This window comes from Narcine bancroftii, chromosome 2, assembly GCF_036971445.1.
Source record: "Narcine bancroftii isolate sNarBan1 chromosome 2, sNarBan1.hap1, whole genome shotgun sequence".
Classification (NCBI taxonomy): Eukaryota; Metazoa; Chordata; class Chondrichthyes; order Torpediniformes; family Narcinidae; genus Narcine; species Narcine bancroftii.
The window spans coordinates 227,770,049-227,790,416 of NC_091470.1; the positions used below are offsets into that span (position 1 = coordinate 227,770,049).

The 20,368-nt window shown below is 39.2% G+C and overlaps 1 protein-coding gene and 1 long non-coding RNA gene across 5 annotated transcripts in view; one reads left to right on the forward strand and one right to left on the reverse strand.

Annotated features, from left to right (window-relative positions):
- The window catches only part of pabpc1b (poly A binding protein, cytoplasmic 1 b), a 37,079-nt gene extending 21,615 nt beyond the window's left edge, over positions 1-15,464 (reverse strand). The window contains exons 1-5 of one of the 2 annotated variants that reach the window (XM_069920436.1): positions 14,836-15,464; positions 6,450-6,643; positions 5,980-6,024; positions 5,118-5,233; positions 2,524-2,663 (exon numbers count right to left, since the gene is read on the reverse strand). In XM_069920436.1, the coding sequence (XP_069776537.1) occupies positions 2,524-2,663; positions 5,118-5,233; positions 5,980-6,024; positions 6,450-6,643; positions 14,836-15,028 (688 nt within the window). In that variant the 5' untranslated portion in view covers positions 15,029-15,464. The remainder of the gene's footprint in view (positions 1-2,523; positions 2,664-5,117; positions 5,234-5,979; positions 6,025-6,449; positions 6,644-14,835) is intronic. The other variant, XM_069920437.1, reaches the window with a different exon arrangement.
- LOC138755117 (uncharacterized) lies at positions 14,350-19,538 on the forward strand. 3 transcript variants are annotated; one of them, XR_011352036.1, is made up of 3 exons: positions 14,350-14,449; positions 17,584-17,695; positions 19,326-19,538. It is a non-coding gene; the product is annotated as an uncharacterized lncRNA (long non-coding RNA). The 3 variants fall into 3 exon arrangements; XR_011352034.1 differs by lacking the exon at positions 14,350-14,449 and adding an exon at positions 14,826-15,696; XR_011352035.1 differs by lacking the exons at positions 14,350-14,449; positions 19,326-19,538 and adding exons at positions 14,826-15,696; positions 18,020-18,396.
- Positions 19,539-20,368: the final 830 nt, after the last annotated feature.

The following is a 20,368-nucleotide window of genomic DNA, read 5'->3' on the forward strand; positions in this document are numbered from 1 at the left end:
CCCCATTGTTTTTACCTTTTCCTTCTTGGGTGTCATTTTCTTTCTTTTCTCTAAAACTTTATCTTTTATTTGTTATGTTTTGTATTTTCTTCACTTTATTTCTTCTTTTCTGGAGAGGGCTGGTATTCCCCTACCAGCCACTACTCCATCACGTAACTGCTCTCCACTGAATCAACTTCTCAGCCTGCATTCACCTGCCATATTCTTAACCTCGCAAGGCTCATGTAGCAAAATCTGGAGATTACTCGGAAGTCTTGCTTCTTAGCTTCCTTCCCTACTCCGTATATTCACAATTAAGGGACTCCTCTGTTTTCTTATAAGTCATTGGTACCACGGTGTACCATAATTTTGGCTGTTTCACCCTTCATCTCAAGAGAGCTGCAGCAGGGTGCACTTCTCTTCTCGCAGGTCAAGTCATCAGGGCACTAAAGGTCTCCTCTATTTCCCATGTGCTGTAAGTGGAGCATACCACTGTGCTGACCACTATTCCCACTGCTTTTACTGACCTTACCTGAACCTCTACTCAGCAGTCTCCTAAACTTGATACTTCTCACATGGCACTTTGTTGTCGAAAAGCTGTACTCAAAAACATGCTCTTACCTGCGTCTTCTAGCTGAAGCCTTTTTTCCATCGAGAGCTGCTGCCACTCCCAATACCTCAGCTACATATTCTGTCACTTCATGCCAATACCTCAACTCCACATGCTAACAATGACCCATCCTAATGTTAGTTGTTTTACTCAATCCTTACTTTTTTATTGGCTGCTGCCAATTAGCTAATTTACCTATTAATTATTATCTAACAATTTGCAGATATGCCCCTTCTGGGATCCTGGTCAGTGAAACACCATCAAATTCTGAGAACTATCTTCATTCTTTCACTGCGTGTACTTTGTACTCGAGTTACAAAAGTAAATAATTAACTAGTGTTATCAGGTAATGAAACAAATAATGTAATCATTTTGGAATTTTAAAATTGACACATCATGTTTATTTGTAAGTGAAAAGCATTTTCATGTAAACTACCATCAAATGAGCAGTCGATCACTATACCAAGCAGCCATGACAAATGTCTAAACCAGGGATGGCAACCTATGGCCTGATCCAAATTTATCCAGCCTGCAACCCAATCTAAAAGTACCACGTACTGGTAGTCCCTGGGTTACAAAGGAGTTCCTTTCCTGTCTGTCCTTAAGTCTAATTTGTATGCAAGTCGGAACAGATCATAAATGCATTTAAACATATCCAGCTGTCAATCTCCTGGTGTTTTCAGCTGAATGGAAGCAAAGAACAGTTCCCACCTGTCACCCCTTCCTATCCATTTAAAGGACTGTGTAAATGCGACCCTGTACTACATTTAGTCCAGGGTCAATCAGAAACTACAGGACTTTATACAGTAGTTTTAATGCTGTGTCGTTCTGAAAGCATTTGCCTCTTGAACTACAATGCCCATGTTCTCCGTGCCAGTGCCCTGACTAGGCACATGCGCAGAGTAAATGGTCTGACATTTACAGATGTACATAGTTCATGAAAGTGAGCACAGAATGATAAAACTTCAATGCAATGCAATGCAGGTCGGTTTCATCTACTTTTTAACCGATAACTGAACAGGATTAATGCCATTACAGGTGAGATGTAATTTTACTCTTTCATATTGCTGAACAAATTGGTTTACTATTAAGTTTTATTGGTGAGGTAACATTACGTTCAAGCGCAAATTGGTAGCATCAGTGCAGCTCACCGTTCAACCATTGAATGCCATTTGAACCACGCATGGTAAAAGGTTGTCAGCCCCTTGTCTATACAATACAAGATACAGGTGCTTCTCAATTTATGATGGGGTTATGTTCTTGCAATCCTGTCACAAGTCGAAAAAGAATACCGCACCTACCCATTTTTAGAATTAAATTTTGAATACCTTTATTCCACATTGAAAAAACCATTAATGCACTCTGGGAATGAAGAATGTTTGAACTAAAAGTAAATGCTGGATAGTGAGGATGCAAGAGAATAGTGTACAACATATTGTAAGCGCAGGAGCAGATAGGAATTTAAAACAAAGCATAGATTCTAACCATCATAACTTTGAAAAATCCTGTCAGACCATCGGAAGACAGGGAGCACCTGTACTGCAAAACTTCAAGGAGTGCTGTGTTCTCTCCTCCTCTGAAGTTTTCCACTGGTAAATAAATTCTACAGGGGATGCTTGGTTAAGCAGCTTACAATTTATGCAAATCAATAGGGTATGGTTGTTACAACTCCAGGCCATGCATTATGCAAGTTGCCAAAAATTTACGTTTTCTGGCAGGTGCTTGATCAGGAAGCGTGCAGGGTATGAAAAGCGTTCCAGAAGTCTGGAAATATAATGTTTTTGACCAATCAAAGGAAATGGGTAGGGCTAAGAATCCACCTAAAAGAATTCAGTGATATTGCAAACATTTTCAAATGAACAATGATTTTTCCTTTGCTTGGAAAAACAAAGTTCATGAATTTTGCCAAATTTACAAGGTAATAAAAAACTCACCAAATTTATTGAAGATTTCTTTCAGCCGTTCATCATCCATATCTTCCCCAAAGTTCTTGATGTATACATTGGTGAATTCCTTTGCTTTGGCTCCAAGTTCAGCTTCACGCTCTTTGCGGGATTTGAAGCGACCTACAAAACTGCAGAGAGCGTCAAGTCCAAGTTTGAATTGCTTATCTTTGCATGGTAGAAAGCCAAAAAAGCTAGGTGCTACACAGAAATATTATCCAACATAAAAACATGTTACATATTTAAGAGCTTCACAAATTATTTTTCAACAAAGATATTAAAAAAAACCTGATGAGCACATTCATCAAAAATCTGTTTGGAAATGACAAAAAAAAATTACAATTTCAACTGAAGAACAATCATGAACTGACACATAATCCGATAATGAGAAATAGGTTTGAGAATATGGGCTCAATTTCAGAAATTTTTTTGGTTATGTTTTTCTCTTGCTGGCCCCATTATAGATGACCATCTTTTTCAACCTCCTGTATTAGATGCAGGATTTAAGGAATGGTACAGATGAGGTATCCAAATTTATAAATGTGTTTTTATTTGAGATAACTGACTCTCCTGAACAACTGTCAGCAGTCTTTCTAAGAGACAATTCTTTAGATATTTACATTATGCATTTTGTTCAGTCAATATTACATGATTTTCCTTGAATCTCAAATTCAAATATTCTTGATACATTTTTACATTTACAGTTCACATTGGATTGATATCACAAATTTATAATGATTTATTGGGTTTAATATCAGCCTCAATGGCTGGGATTGATTGGGAATGTGTCTCAATATAATATTTTCAGATGAAGATTGGTACTCTTAGTTTGATTAATGATTTTTCATTTCAAGCAAGGTATTATTATAATTCCATTGAATACACATGTCCAAACTTAAATTATCATTTTTAGACAGATGTCGATCCATTTTGTGAGAAGTGAAAAATTTTTGAACCTTCATTGATCCACATTTTGGAAGTGTTCCAATTTAAGAAGATTTTGGGAAAACATTTTTCAACCTTTATAAAAGAGAATCATGCCCTTTAATTATCTTGTTTGATTTTTCTCGTGAACCAGATATACTTTCGACTACATCTCAAGAGAAAGAAGTTTCAGTGTATTTTTAGCCATTTTATTGAAATGGAAAGATAACTCTCCACCTACTCATACACAGTGATTATACAGGTACATGATCCTTTATCCAGACATCTAAAATCCGGAAAGCTCCAAAATCTGGCAAGTGGGAACCGACAGTCGGGCAGCCGAGAGACTGCGATCGGGGGAGACTGCCGAGCGACTGGACAATTCGGGTGGGCTTTCCGAAATCCGGAAAAATCCAAAATTTGGAAAACGCTGTCCCCCAAGGGTTCCGGTTAAAGGATCGTGTACATGTATGATGTAATGTCATATTTAAGCTTGGAGAAAATTAGATACATTATAGATAGAAAGTTACAATTTGAAAAGATGTAGGATTCATTCATAGAACACTATCATGATTGGCAGATTTAAGTAATTTGAATGCTCCAGTGATTCTAGTTTCTGAAGAAGGTTGCTCCTTGATCCATACCTCTATTTATTTTAAACATTGTAACCTTGATTAGTGGGAGGGGGTAGATTAGATTTAGTTTTTTTTTGGTTTCTTTTTATTCCTTTTAAAAAAAATTAATTGATTAAATACAGGTTCAATTATAGTTGTCCTAGATCATATCATCAAACTGGACAGATTTACACTATTTTGACCAAGGGTTGGTATAATGCAACTCAATTGGTTTCTATCAAGAATTATTTTAAATAATTTTGTTAATTCAACAAACATGGATCACTTTTTAAATTACATTCTATTAATTTGTGATATGAAAGGCTTTTTGTTACATTAGTAGACTTTGTATGTCAGATTATTATGTTAAACACAATAAAAATATTTTAAGAAGGAAAGAACAATCATGAACTATCCTTGTATTGCTTTTTGGGTATCCCTAATCTTAGTAACTTTATGAGAGGCAACTCTTCAGTTGCTCTGCAACAGGATTTCCAGAATATAATTCCAACCCCTCATCCTCTTTTCCCTCTTTAAAAACCACTGCTCATACTAGTATTTGTCTACATCAGTGGTTCTCAACCTTTTTCTTTCTACTCACATACCAGTTTAAGCAATCCTTATGCCATCAATGCTCTGTGATTAGTAAGGATTGCTTAAGGTGGTATGTGAGTGGAAAGAAAAAGGTTGAGAACCACTGGTCTGCACCAATATCTCCTTGTATTTGACAATGCTATGAAGTACAAATAAGAGATGTACATATCCATTGAAATATCAAAATAGCTTCAATTGCCCTGCATTATCATTGTCAAACAATTATCAAAGCCACATGTTCACCTAGACAAAACCAAAGGCTTCTGGTCAAATTCACCCCTCAAGTACTTGAAGTATGTCTTTAACTTACTTTTTGCTCAATGTCATTCTTTACATGACAATCTATTCTTGACAATAAATATTATGTCAGGCCATTTTATACAACAGGTTTTATTTTTAAGCCTAAAACATTAATCTCTACTGTAAGTCAGCATACTTAAAATCATGACATACACTTTACGATCGTTAAGAAGCATGCCGTTCATTTTCTCAATGGCTCGTTCTGCTGCTTCATGGGTCTCAAAATGAACAAATCCATAGCCCTTGGAACCATTTTCATCGCAGACTACCTAAGCAGGAAGTACAATATCCTTGGTCAAGAATGCACATTCTGAAGGCTGTGCAATTTAAAATATTTTCTACTCAGTAAGCAAAAATTGCTATTTACCCCAGAGTGATTTATTTTTTCTATTATTGCACAGCAAATGACAATTATAAAATATACAGAAAAGCTCCCAAGGCAGTTAAAGAGGTGTAATCAGGCCAAAACAGATGGCGATTTAAACAGAAGAAATCAAGATGGTGACCAAAAGTTGCATCTGAGGCAAGTTTCTTTTTAAAGAAGGCAAAGATGAAGAGGCAGAATGAGGGAAAACGAATTCCAGATTGTGGAGTATGGAGTGAATGGAAGAATGCACAAGAGAATAAAGTAAAACTGCATTATCAAATTAAAGGTAATTTAACAGAGAGGTGCTAAGCAAAAAACATTTAAAAATTAGGACAAGGAAATATATACTACAAGTTTTCAAAAATAGGTGCAGGAAAGGATACACGGCCCAGGTTTAGATAAGCCAAATTTTATAGTGTGAAGGACAGTGCACCAGTTAAGTTACATTGAATTAGTTCAAACCTCTAGCTGTCAAAGGTTGATTGAGAGTTGCAGCAATAGGGAGTCACTTTGAAATGTTTACCTTAGGATTATTGTGATGAACAGATGGAATAAGTACTTTTTATTTTAAAAATCTCAAATTAGTCCGATTTTTTTTTTACAATTTCAGAGAGGATTCAAGTTCTAAAGATAACTGCTGAACCTCACCGGGTATAAAGTTTTGTCAAAGCTGTAGAAGTTGTATTCCTTGACCTGGAATAAGAGCATACAGGTACAGAAAGGAAAACTTACTGAAAATGCAGATGCAATGAAGGATAGAATATAAATAATCACATGTGTATATTTATAGAGCACCATTACATCCACATCTGGAATTCTGTCATCTTCGACATGATAGAAAAGGAATTTATCTTGAAAGTATATGGGATTGCTTTTGTTTAATCTGAACATGAAATGCTGTGCAAAATTTTAAGCATTTATAATGAATCTTGATCATCATTGCCAACTCTAAAATCAGGTAAATGGCCTCCAAATCAGAAGGATGGCACACGATTTTGACAGTGGAGAGGGCACACTTTTCAAATAATTTTAAGCACACTTTCCAAAACTGAATTAAAAATTGAATCAAAGGAAATAAAACACTGGACACCAAGCAACTGAAGGCTATTAATTCTCACCTTGCAAGAAAGTATGTTTCCAAAAGCTGAAAATGTGTCATATAATGCTTTGTTATCAATTGATTTATCCAAGTTTTTAATGAAGATGTTGCCAACTCCAGATTTCCGCAAAGAGGGGTCACGTTGAGACCACATGATGCGAACAGGCTTGCCTTTGATAACATCAAAATTCATTGTATCCAAAGCACGCTCAGCTGAAGGGAAAAAAATGTTTGCTTAGCATTTAAAATATTGATAATCCTGTATGAAATGCTGTTAAACATAGGAAAAATGGCTAATTTGGTATAAGCATACCTTCAACAAAAGCAATAAGCTAAAATAAAAAGATATTCAGTTTTAATATTAATTGTCAAATAATAGAACAATTCTTAAGGTGTCCTTAAATCCTACATTTATTTGAGAATACATATGAGCCCTCATGACAATTAAGAATTGCTTTAGATTTTTGGGTTGATGTTTGAATTAAGACTTGAACCGAAAATGTTCTGATTTAAGGGAAAAGAAATTCCAGCTGGCAATGTATGCACATGCAACAAAATCTCATGCAGCAATTCTGTAGATCTTACCCTCGGCTTCTCAGCCTTTTACACTCCACCAATGTACTATTACTTCAATATTACATCTATAAATTCTCAATTTCTGCCAGCAGAATGAGTAATTTGCACATACTTCCCCTTGGAAAGACATTGATTATTAAATGTACAGTTTCTGACAAGGGCAAAGAAATTGCAATGCCACCAACCAAATCTTTGATCCTACATAACATCAAATTCTGAAACTTGACAATTTTAAAACAAACTAAAATAGACTAAGTACTGAAAGAGCAAAGACCAATTATGCTTCACCAATCTCAAATTATCCACTTGACTTATGAACATAAGAAATAGAAGCAGGAGTCTGGCTTTCAATAATCTGATGATAGTCTCATCTCCACCTACTTGCCTTTTCCCATATCCCTTAATTCCCGTGTAAAAAATCTATCCAACCTTGTCTTAAATATATTTACTGAGGTAGCCTCCACTGTTTCAATGGGCAGAAAATTCCATTATTCACCACCCTCTGGGTAAAGCAGTTCCTCCTCATCTCCATCCTAAATTTACTACCCTGAATCTTGAGGCTATGTCCCCATTTCTGGTCTCCCCTACCAATGGAAACAACTTACCTACATTATTCTTATCTGTGCCTTTCATAATTTTATGTTTCTAATAATATCCCCTCTCATTCTTTTAAATTTCAGCAAGTATAATCCCAGATATTCAATCTCTCCTCATAGGTTAACCACCTTCTGGAATCAACCTGGAGAACGTCCTCTGTAATGCCAAGACCAGTACATCCTTCCTAAATAAGGAGGCCAAAACTGCACTTAGCTCTCCAGATGCAGCCTCACCATTACCTTGTACCTCTCTGCTTCTCAACTCAATCCATCTAGCAATGAAGGTCAACATTCCATTTGTCAGTCCCTTGCCCACTAACCTAGCTAAATCTCTCTGCATACTCTCCGTATCCTCTGCACAATTTGCTTTTCCACTCAATTTAGTGTCAACAGCAAAATTAGATACACTACACTCTGCCCCCTTTTCCAGATCGTGGACGTATATCATGAACAGTTGCGACCCAGCACTGACCCCTGTGGCACACATCTCACCACCAATTGTCAACCAGAAAAACATCCCTGTATCCCAACTTTCCAATCCTCTACTCATGCTAATACGTCACCCCCAACTCTGATCATTATCTTCTGTACAAGTCTTATTTGGCACCTTATCAAACATCTTCTGGAAATCCAGGTAAACAGCTTCCACCTGCTGCCCTCTACCTTCCATGCTTCTTGTATCCTAAGGTAAACCCCAGTAAATGTGTCAAATAGAACCTGACTTTACTGAATCCATTTCACTTCAGATGCTCTGCTATTTCATCTTTAATGATAGTTTCAAGCATTTTCCCAACAAAAATGTAAAACTAACTGGCTGGTAGTTCTCTGCCTTTTGCCTACATCTTGTGTGTATAGTGGCATGACATTCACCAATTGCCTGGAACCTGTCCAGAGAAGTTTGGCAAATTATCAGCATATAATGTCTACCAGAACCCTGGGATGCATTCCATCAGGTCCAGGAGACCGATCTAACTTTAGACCCTGACATTTTCTGTGTATTACCTCTTTAATGATAGCTATTACATCCAGGTCCTCACCTCCCATCACATCCGTAACATGTGTCCTTGGCAAGTTTGATACGCCCTCCACCGTGAAGACAGACAAAATAATAAGCCTATTATCTATTCCCCCTCCTCATCTTCCAAGGGACCAACCTTCACTTTAGCCACCTTTTTATTTTATATAATTACAAAAACTTTTACTGTCTGTGATTCTATTTTGTGCTAATCTTTTCTCATAGTCACCCTTCCCTCTCTTTATTGCTCGCTTCTTTATTGCTTTTTAAAGTTTTCCCAATCTTTTAGTTTCCCACTGCTCTTGGCAATTTTGTACGCAAAATGTTTTAGTCTGATGTCTTCCTTTATTTCCTTAGTTTCCAGAGCTCTCTGTCCTCAACTTTACTGTCCTTGCTTTTAACTGGAATATACTATTGTTGAGCACCATCAAAAAACTCTTAAAGTCTTTCTACTGTTCCTCAACCTGCATTCCCAGTCTACCCTGGCACACTCCTCCCTCATCACCTTACAGTTTCCCTTGCTTAGATTTATACCAAACTATTGTACCCTCCATTTGTATGAGAAACTCAATCATACTATGATTATTCTTTCCAAGAGGATCCCTGACTACAAAATCACTAATTTTGACCATCTCATTGCATAGATCCAAGACAGCATGTTCCCTTGTAGATTCAGTAACATGCTGTTCAAGAAAGCCATTCTATGAAATCCTCCTCAAGGTTGCCTCAACCAACCTGATTAACCCAGTCCATGTTTAAGTCCCCCACAATAACTACTGTTCCATCCTTACATGCCTCCAATATTTCTTGGTTTAGTGCCTGTGCCAGTGTAATGTTATTATTGAGTGGCCTATAGATCACTCCCACCAGTGATATTTTTCCCTTTACTATTCCTAATCTCTCTACCCAAATGGTCTCAACATTTTGCTCTTTAGATCTTGCATTATCTCTTACTATTGCCCAGATGTCATCCTTAATTAAGAGCACTACCCTCCTGCCTCTCCTTCCTTATTAACTGATTCCTTGGATATTTAATTCCCCATCCTCTCTACCCTGTAACCACAATATCACACCCCTTTGTATTGATTTGTGCCACAAGTTCAATGACTGTTTTTAATATGATGGGCTTTCAGATAAAGTGCCCATATACCCATTCTGCTTTTAAAATCCAGCAATCTTTGCCACTTTTGTACTTAACTTTTTATCCCCTCTACTCTTACTTTTCTTTAACTTTTGCTTTGACTTTATCCACACTCTTTTACTTTATCAATCCCTCTCCAATTTGTTGAACCCAGCCCCCTACTATTTAGTTTAAAGTTCTGTCCACAGTTCTATTATACGATTTGCTAGGATCCAGGTCCCACCATTGATTCAGATGAAGCCTGTCCCTTTAAATAGTTTATTCCATCTCCAATACTGGTGACAATTTCCCATGAATTGGAACCCACTTCTTCCACACCAATCCTTAAGCCATGCATTTAACTCTTTAATCTTTTGAACCCTATGCCAAATTGCACGTGGCTCAGGTGGCAATCCAGAGTTACCACCTTTTTAGTCAGTCACCTCCCATATTGAGCTATATTAATTCTATTAAAATATTTTTTGAAGTATTTATTGCTTTGGAATTTGTATTTGGTACAAACTCAAGCTCAGCTTTCATGCTTGTTGTCTGTATTTTGAAAAAGTACATTGAGAATGTTCAAAATTTTGTGAAGATATATTTGTAAACACGTACCAGAATCTTGAAAGTTGGCAACCTTGACGCTTTATTTCCAAATGCAAATTTCAACTGCCTACTTAACATCCAGCTTACTTGTGTTCTTGTTTTTAAACTCAACGTCTTTCCAACAAAATATTGATCATGAATGAACATTGTACCCATATGGAATCCTAATTTACACAATGCAACATGTAATGTATTTCTTGATCTGATTCAGTATTTTTCTAAATATTCAAAATCAGTGAATACACTATCCATCCCTCTCAGCTTTATAGTATAAACAGTTTTATAAACTCAGCCTCTGATACTCCGAATACTTCGTGCTGATTTAGATAACATTAAAGATAACCTTAACTTCAGAAAATCTGAAGTTTCAATCAAGTGAGCAGTCTTTATAAAATTTTAAGAAAGGTGACTTCTCCCTAACACAAAACAGTAAAGGTGATGAAAAAGGAAAGGCAAGTTTCATCACACCATAAAGTAAATGCTAATTGTAAAAACTTGCTTTGTGGAAAACTGTCATTCCCTTCCAATGCCTCATCACCAAGATCACTTTTTAAAAAAATCAGAGAATTAATAACATTGAATGTTGCTCCACATGCTGTTACACTCTCCCAAACATACATACACATTTCTGACAGTGGAGACTTGAAGACAAGCACACTATGTAGATATATTGCAGACTGGTGCAACAGTTCAACACAAATATCCAGTTCCCAATTTACTTGAATTTTATCCAAAGAAAAATGCTAACTCACCTTGCTAATTCAGACCATCATGAACTATGAACCAATATCTACAAGTCCTGCATTTACACCATTGTCTCTATCTGTGTCCAAATAAAAGACAGACCAAATTTGAAATTAATTTCCTATTCTGGTTTCTTTCACAATAAAAAATATTTTAATCATTTTGTTATTCAGCTAACATCACTGAAAGCAGCAAAAGCTACCATTTTCTCACCCATTTTCAACCTCTTTCCAACTAAACATAGGCATCACTACAAAGCCAGATATGCAAACTTCTCATATTTTCCTCAATAAAGCAATGAATGATACACCACTCATATACTGTAATGCAGCAGTCCGAGACACCATGAATTAATTCCATTGGTGTTTCCCACAAGCATCCTTGAAAATAACAAATCCAATAGCAAGTCATGAAGCAGTTAAAAAACTATTTCAAATTAACAACTTTTGAAGAAAAATCAACTTGAAACATCAACTCTCCTCCCACAGCTGTTTCAATGTGTAGCCAAGCATTGCTATACTTATTTGAAGTTGGAAACAAGGGCAGAGAAATAGCAGATAAAAGTTGAAGCCAAGCTAGTGTGCTTCACTTTGGGATGTTAAGTGCAAGAAAGTGTATATAGTAAATGATTGGATCCACAGGAACATGGATGTTCAAAGGGATCTTGGGGCATCAACGCAAGTAGGGAAGCTGGTAAAAGCTTAAGGCTTTGAGTATAAAAAATGAGAAGTCAGGTTGCAGATGACTAAAACTTTTGTTAGGGCACACTTGGAGCATTGCATGCAGTTCTAGTTGCAAATTACAGGAAGGATGTGAAAGCTTTGCAAAGGGTGCAGAGGTTTCACCAACAGATTCTCTGGATTGGGAAGCATTTCTATGAGAAGTTGCACAAACGGATTATTTTCTCTAAACTACAAAATTATGAGAGGCACAGATAGGCTAGATATCAGAGTGTGGAAATGTGAAATACTAGGGGGCGTGATTGGAGGGAGGAAAGAAAGGGTCTAAAGGAGATACACAAGGGATTATTTTTAAGAGTGTCAGGAACACACTGTCAAGGGAAATGGTGGAAGCAGATATAACACCATTTAAGAGATATTTAGATGAGCACATGAACAGGGAATGGGAGGTTAGAGACCATGAATAGGTGGCTATGCATTTTAAATTGGTATCATAGATGTCAGGCATCATGGGCCAAAGTGCTGTATTCTTCTGTTTCAGATTTCAAGCAAGTATAGAAAGCATTTACTTTCTAAAATGCTATAATTATCTGGATTCCAATTAACAATAACTCAAAGCCAAGCTCATATAGGCCTGTTTGTTGAGCCCTTGCTTAATGTTCCCTTGATGGACAGGACTATGACTTGTAGGTTACATTTGTTTGGAGATGCTTATAATCTTGCAGGGACTGTCATAGAATAATGATGTGAAGGAGATATAAATACGGTATTTTTATTCATGCTATTGAATCCAGAGAGAGGGGAAAATGAGTAATAGCTTAATTCGAATGGAATTATTGCCTATTTCTCTTTGCTTCATTTCCCACCCACCCAACACCAAAACATCTACAAGCACAAAAGCAATTGATAGCTGAATCAAAATAATTAGCAAAATGGTTTTCTTTATATATCAATAATCAAATAGCTTTTACAAACTGTGACACCCAATAATTCCAAAGCTACCTCCTTCATTTCTGTTGACAAACTGGACAACAATCTCCATTCTTCAAGAGAATAATTTTCACTATTGTACAAATGTAAATGTTTTTGAACATCAGTAATCAATCTCATTTATACAGAAACCTTTATTAACTCTATGCATGATTGACTTACATAGGCAGATGACACAGCAAAGGCCATTTTGGGATTTATGTTGGATAAGCCTCCAGTTTTTCCTCATTTTATGAAACACATAATCCTTTATTCCCATATTTCTTGTGCATTTTCTCAACCTCCACTTCAATGCAAGTATACTATTTGGTTCAACCATTCACTGTGATAGTATGTTTATTCTCATCACTTTGAATAACAAACATTTAATCAGATTTCTTGTCCATCTTATACCGTATTGATGATTTCCAGTTGTTCTTTCAAATAGAAATATCCACTGTATCCACTATCAACATTTTAAAAAACACTAGGTCAACCTTCAGCTTTCGTTTCTGAAGAGATGCAATTTATTCCTCATATTTTTATGTAAATGCTGTCTATACCCTTGCAAGTAATATTTATCTTCTCTGATATGGCAACCAACACTTGAATGGTGCAAAGTAAATGTAGTATCAACAAAGTTCAGAACTTGCCACTCTTCAAGTTTGTTTGTTTTTAATTTAGACATACAGCAAGGTGAACAGGCCATTTCGGCCTTTCTACAGGTTTAATGGCCCTATACCTAGATGCAACTATAAATTAATAATTATTCCTACAATTCTTCCTCTGCAAAAAAAAGTCTAAGATGAGTTTTAAATTCTGATATCATTAATGTAAAATTTAAAAAGATATGTAAAGAAACTTTTTTTTTACAAAATCAGTACTCAGACTTCAACATTATTACATTGAAGGCTGTTTGCTAGTTTTTGCTCTTTAAAATGTATGGGTCTATTCAGGATTTCCAAAATTACCTCTGAGAATGGCAGTGAAACGATAGGATGTAATAATCTATATTTATCTACACAGCACAGGCTAGCTAAATACTAAGAAACTGTACATTTGATCCTGGCTCAGATTAGATGACAAACTGCCCTCCCTAGCCATTGGAGTGGAAAAGGCAGGCATACCGAAAAAAACGGGGTCCATTTCTGGAAGATAAACAGCTGATGTGCTGAATGAGCTGTCGAATTCCAAGCCTCCTTAAGAATGAAACATGAAAGTCTGCAGTCACTGTGGTTGAAGTAAAAACGCAATGCTGGAGAAACTCAGCAGATCAAACAGTGTACTCTATTTAGCCAAGACAGATAACCAACGTTTCAGCCTTGAAACGTTATGTCAAAACTGTGCCCACATTTTGCTCCTTCCTGAAACGTTGGTTATCTATAATTATATGTGGACGTAAAGGACACGACAATGTGACAACTGCTGAGTTTCTCCAACACTGTGTCTTTACTTTTTAACACTCGGGCGAATTTCCTTTTGTTCAAAATATTCAAAATCAGTGAATACACTATCCATCCCTCTCAGCTTTATAGTATATTTTGAATAGGTTGGTTCCTTGACGAACAGGGACACGTGGGATCGGCCCTTTGTGTCACGAGTTTAAGTTTAAAAAAACCCTGAGTCTTCAACCATGCACCCAGCTTACAACACAGGAGGAAAGAAGAACCCCCCCCGCGTGATGAATGTGGGCCCAGGCCACACACAGACAGGGTAAAGGCCGCCTCAAACCCCCCACCCCCGCCCATCCGTGGCCCAGCACCACACGCATGCCCAGCTTGGGTTGTTGGCAGGCGGCCGAAGGGAACCGGTTTCACACGGTGGCGACATCGTGTCTACACTCCAGGCCCAAGCGGAAGCGCTCCAGCTGACCTAACCGGCGGCTACTCTTCCCCACTCCCCCGCCAAACCCACTCCCCCCGGCTCCATGGGCCTCCCCCAACCTTTCCCCGGCTCCATGGGTCTCTCCCACTTCTTCCCCCGGGTCCAGACTCTTCCCCCCCCCACCCACCTCCATGGCCGGTCGTCCACCACCCCAACCCCCAAGCATCGTGGACAGCCACCCCTTCCCCTCCCTCCCCGACCCCACCCCGGCTCACCGTCGGCCGGCTGCTGGAAGTTGACGTAGGCGTAGCCCAGCGAGCGGCGGGTGATCATGTCCCTGCAGACGCGGATGGAGAGGATGGGCCCGGCCGGCGAGAACTTCTCGTACAGCATGGCCTCGGTCACGTCGGGGTGCAGGTCGCCCACATAGAGCGAGGCCATGGGGTAGCTGGGCGCGCTGGGGTTCATGGCGACGGGGCCGACGAGGGTCGCGGGGCTTGGCGGGCGGCGAGGCTGACGGGGGTCCCGGGCGGCGGCTGGACGCGGTACTTGGTGACGATCCCTCGCGGGTTCTTTTCCTTTCGCCGAGACGTCGGTTTCTTCTTTTTTTTTGTAATTTGTTTTTTTTTCCTCCCGCTCGAATCCCGAGACGTTGAGAATCTTCGTGTTGATTTCGGATTTTCAAACCCCCGCCCGCCTTCTTTTTTTTGTTGGATTTTTCTTTTTTAAATTTTTTTTGGGTAAGATTTTTTCCGCTTTTTTTAAATTTTTTTCTGTTTTTTTAAACCATTTATGTAGAGAGAGAGAACAGAAAAGTGTGCTGACGAGAGAGCTCAGATGGAGCCTGGGTGCACACGGACACACACACACAGCCGGGGATCGGAGGGTCAAACGGGAGAACTCGCCCGTATTTATAGGGGCGCGCCGAGCGTCACTTCCGGCGGCGCACGCCGCCTCCCCCTTTCACTTGACGAGGTCCCCCCCTCCCTCTCGGCCCACCGTCCGTGCAGCGGCGCTCCGGCGTGCGCGTCACAATCGAGCGTCAGAGCACTGCCTCCGCGAAATAGTCCCGGCGGTACGTGAAAGTAATCCCATCGTTTCAGCATCGCGAGATTTTCCCCAAGTTGCAACGGCTGGTATGTGTGCAAATGTTGACGGATTATTGCTGTTCTAGCTGCATGCTCAAGATTTATTGACCAAGAAATTAAATATCATTTCATATTCTCTAGAGCGAATGCTTCAGTGTTTCAATGACCCTACTGTTATTAGAATCAGGAGTTATTGCCATGACTAAGTCATGAAATTTGGTGTTTTGTGGCAGCATCATAAACCAAACATACATATTATAACCATCTTACAACATTACATAAAAGAAATTAAAATAATAGTGCACAAAAAGTAAGGCAGTGTCTTTGGTTCATTGATCATTCAGGAATCTGATGGCAGTGGCGAAGAAGCTGTCCTTGTGCCGTTGAGCGATCGTCTTTAGGCTCCCGCACCTTTTCCCTGATGGAAGCAGAGTGATGAGGATATGCCCTGGGTGGTGAGGTGGTGGGGATCCTTGAGGTTAGAGGCTGCTTCTTTTAAGACACTGCCTCATGTCCTCGACAGAGTGAAGTCTGGTGCCTGTGATGCTGCAGGCCAAGTTAACAACCCTCTGGGTTATTCTTGTCTTGAGAGTTGGTGCCTCCAAACCAGCCAGAATGCTCTCCATGGTCCACCTGTAGAAATTTACGAGAGTCCTTAGTGACATACTGAATCTCTTCAGACTCCTCAAAAAGTACATATATATATAGTGTATATGCTTGCATGTTTTTACACCAAGGACTGAAGAATGCTGTTTAGACATTTGTAGTTATACAATTGTCTGATAATAATAACCTTGGACTTGAATTGTAACTTTTGTGTTTAGACATTTGTAGTTATACAATTGTATGATAATAATAACCTTGGACTTGAATTGTAACTTTTGTGTATAATGTCCAGATTCTGTTAACAATGTGTGATCAGGCACACCAGAACAGATAAATTACTGAGAACAAACTTGCTAAGACATTCTTTTGAAAATCACATTTGTGTTTTTTATGGGGCTTTTTGCTGAATCAATCAGGAAGGATATAGGCTGAAATCAAAGTGGTCCAACCGATCCTCTCTTCTCTTCACTGCCATCCAGTTACCTGAAGCTTCTGGGAACCATATTGGATGGAGCAGAGTGTATGTCAAAAATTGTCTGGAGCGCATAGTTATAGGCAATCAGAGATTGAGCAAAAGGAACATGCTCACTCTTGATCAGAATCTGTTCATTAGCTTCGTTCAAATTTATTATCATTTGATTGTACAAATACAACCTGACAAAACAGCATCTCTCCAGACCATGGTACTGAATACCCAATAAAATATACAGTAAAACTCCCGGTATCAGGCACTCAAGGGAATTGGTGATGCCAGAGAAGTGTATTTTCCGTTTGCTTGAGATTGTGTGTTGCGCAATTGGCAAACTAACAGCGAGGCATGCCAATTTTAAATTTCCATATTTTTTATCAATTTATTTTCCTTTTCATTTGCCAGTTGCTTGAATTCCGAATTCAAGAGTTTTACTGTATACAACAATCACTTAAACAGTCAAAACAATCATATTGCTAGCCAGGTAGATGAATCTGGGATGGAGTCCTGGAGCCACACTTCTGTAATTACCAGAGTGCAGCATCTCTTCATTTCCCTCTAGTTCAGATGCAGCTACAGGTAATTCGGTTTATTTTCCAGAGTTTGTACATTTGCAATTGTCAGGAGCACAGGCCTGGATGGATTCACTGAGTCTTACATGAATGGTGGCATGCTTAACGCGCTTCTGCTTCTTTGCCAATCATTTCCGACCATGTCTCCCCTGAGTTTCTGTCGTAGGCTTCAACTTGATGTTGGGGTCATAGACATATTCGCACAGTAACTTCATGATCTGGTCCTCTAGCTTGGAAGACCTCCAGGTTTTCGTGTTCCATACATTTACCAGTGTTTTCCGATCATAGACAAAGCAACAGAACAAGAGATTGAACCTTGGTTTGGAGCCGGAATGGCAGCTGAAACCATGGGGGCCGCCATTTTGTAATCAGGTGTGAGATGCCCTTGATGTTACTATATGTAAGTGTACCCTTTTCCTATACCATGGCAGTCTTGCAAACCATAGAGATCCAAAATGGATCGTATCCATTAGGATGTTTTATATGTGTCTCCAGAGAAAGGGTCAAGATTTGAGACGGGATCCTGATGAGTTCCTTTATCTGTGGCTTCGATAAGCTGTGTGAAGCAATGCTAAATTTCACTTACATATTGAAGTTGTACCTGTCCTCGGTGCTGCAAACACCAGTTTGGTCTTATTGTCGTGAAACCTTCCATTCATTTGAATATTGTCATACCATATGTCCCTCATAAGGTCATGAATCAACAGGTATTCATGGTTTACAGGTCTTCATCTATGCCCTGCAGGCAAAGGAGAAGAGGGATCATGTCAGCTGGTGCCATAAGCAGAATGTCAAACTCAATTGTCAGAATGTCTCACCTCAAGAACGTCAAAAAACCATCAAGACCATGCTCAGCAGGTGCTGAGAAGGATCCTCTCTGTCAGATTCTTCATGCACAGACTCACTATGCACTATGCTTGAGGTGGCTGTTGAGGATTGTGGTGAAACCACTATTGTATATATTTGCATGCCATATGTAAATATCATGACCTTTCCTGGTTGACCCTGCACTCACAGGGTGGTTCGTGACTCTCCCCCTTTCTTCCACATAAAGGCTGTCATATCACAAGGCAGTTCCCAGTTTGAGTCCGGGTCAGAGATGCTGTCCATCTCTTGTAAATAAAAGCCTTCAGTCTTTGCAACTTCAATCTTTGTGTAATTGATCGTGCATTGGGGATGAAATGGTCATAAATGTCCTTATGGACTTTTACCAGAGAGTCCTTGAAAGGTCTGCAGTGCATTTGTTGGAGTTTATTCCAAGAAGCTATGTAACCAGGACAGTGTTCCACAGGCTATTCCCATGGATGCATACTACACAATCAGTGACTGCTACTGAAAGATCATTGACATGGTTAAAGAAGAACTTTGTTTACCAGTGCAAACATGGCAATGCTGCCAACCTCTGAGCTTTTCAGTGCAGGACCAGGTGCTGAGGGCTGCACGAAAGATTGGTGCAGTCACTGCCAAGACTCTGTGTGTAAGGAAAGACCTTTGTCTGGAATCCTGCTGCCAATTATATTGTGGGGCCATTTAGAACAGCTTCTCAAACATTTCACTGATGCAGTGCCGATAGATGATATATGAATGATATTGATACATTACAAGGGAACGTATTACATTGATTGCTACAGGGAAAAGCATGCACAGTTGTTGGTAAGGTAAAGCTGGTGTCATGAATCACATGTTGATGGAACTAATATCACTATGACTAGATGAGGTTCAAGAATAGATTTTTGAATAACTCTAGTAGAAGCAGTATGAGGCTTTGCTGGAAATACTCTGCAATAGAATAGATTCTGATTGACTGGAAGGAGAAGGATGTGATGATCGAAAGTCAAAAGGTGAAAGGAGAGATGATAGACAAAAACTAGTATGACCCTAATGCTAGTGGAAGACAGATGTTAGGTCAGCTTTCTGCAGTGGACCCGCGTATAATGACTGGACCAGACGGAGTCCCTGGCTATGTCCTCAGTGCTTGCGCAAACCATCTGTCAGCTGTATTCACAGATATCTTCAATCTCTCTCTCCAGCAGGCTGACGTACCCACCGGCTTCAAGAAGGCCACTCGTCCCGATGCCAGAGAAGAATATAGTGCTTTCACGAGTTTGGTTATGGCTCACATAAACAGTCTACCAGCCACTCTTGATCCACTCCAGTTGACACATTGCTGTAACAGGTCCACTGCAGACCCCATCTCCCTGGCCTTACAGTTTTGGAAAACTGTGATGGTAGTAAAAACATATAAATGCTAGATGCTGTGAGACCTGCTGAGTTCCTCCAGCATTTCTGCATTTTTAGAGCACCTGGACAAGAAGAACATCTATATCACATTACTAAGATATATCAACTATAGTTCCACCTGAAACACAATAGTACCAAACATACACATGGCCAAACTCTTTCAAACTCAGCAGGTCAAATTTATATAGCAAAGATAATATATAACCAACATTTTAGGCTTATGCCCTTCATCAAAGTATGGGATATTGTTGAAGGTCTCAAGCCCAAAACACTGGTTAGGCATCTTCATCTCTACTTTAGGCGACACTTTTAGTGCCAACAACCAGATTTCAGATCTGACGTTGTCTGTCAGGAGTTTGTATGTTCTCCCCATGTCTTCGTGGGTTTCCTGTAGGTGCTCCGGTTTCCTCCAAAATGTACCGGGTTGTAGGTCAATTGGATGTAATTGGGCTCATGGGCTAAAAGGGCCTGTTACCATGCTGTATGTCTAAAGCACGGTGTTTGACTTGCTGAGTTTCTACTTCAGTCACAGCATCTGCAGACTTTCGGCTTTCATTCCAAACTCTTTGACCTTGGCCTCAACACCCCTCTCTGCAATTGGATCCATGTCTTTCTATCCCAAAGACCACAATTAGTGAGGATTGGTAACAACAGTTCCCCCACGATCATCCTCAACACCCTATACCTGACCCATTACTGCATGGCTAAGCAGTACTTGAACTCCATCTATAAATTCACAGATGACAACAATGAATTAGAATATAGAATGGAGATAGATGTATTAACGACTTGGTAGCAGGACAATGAGACCAAGGAGCTGGGTATATGGGAA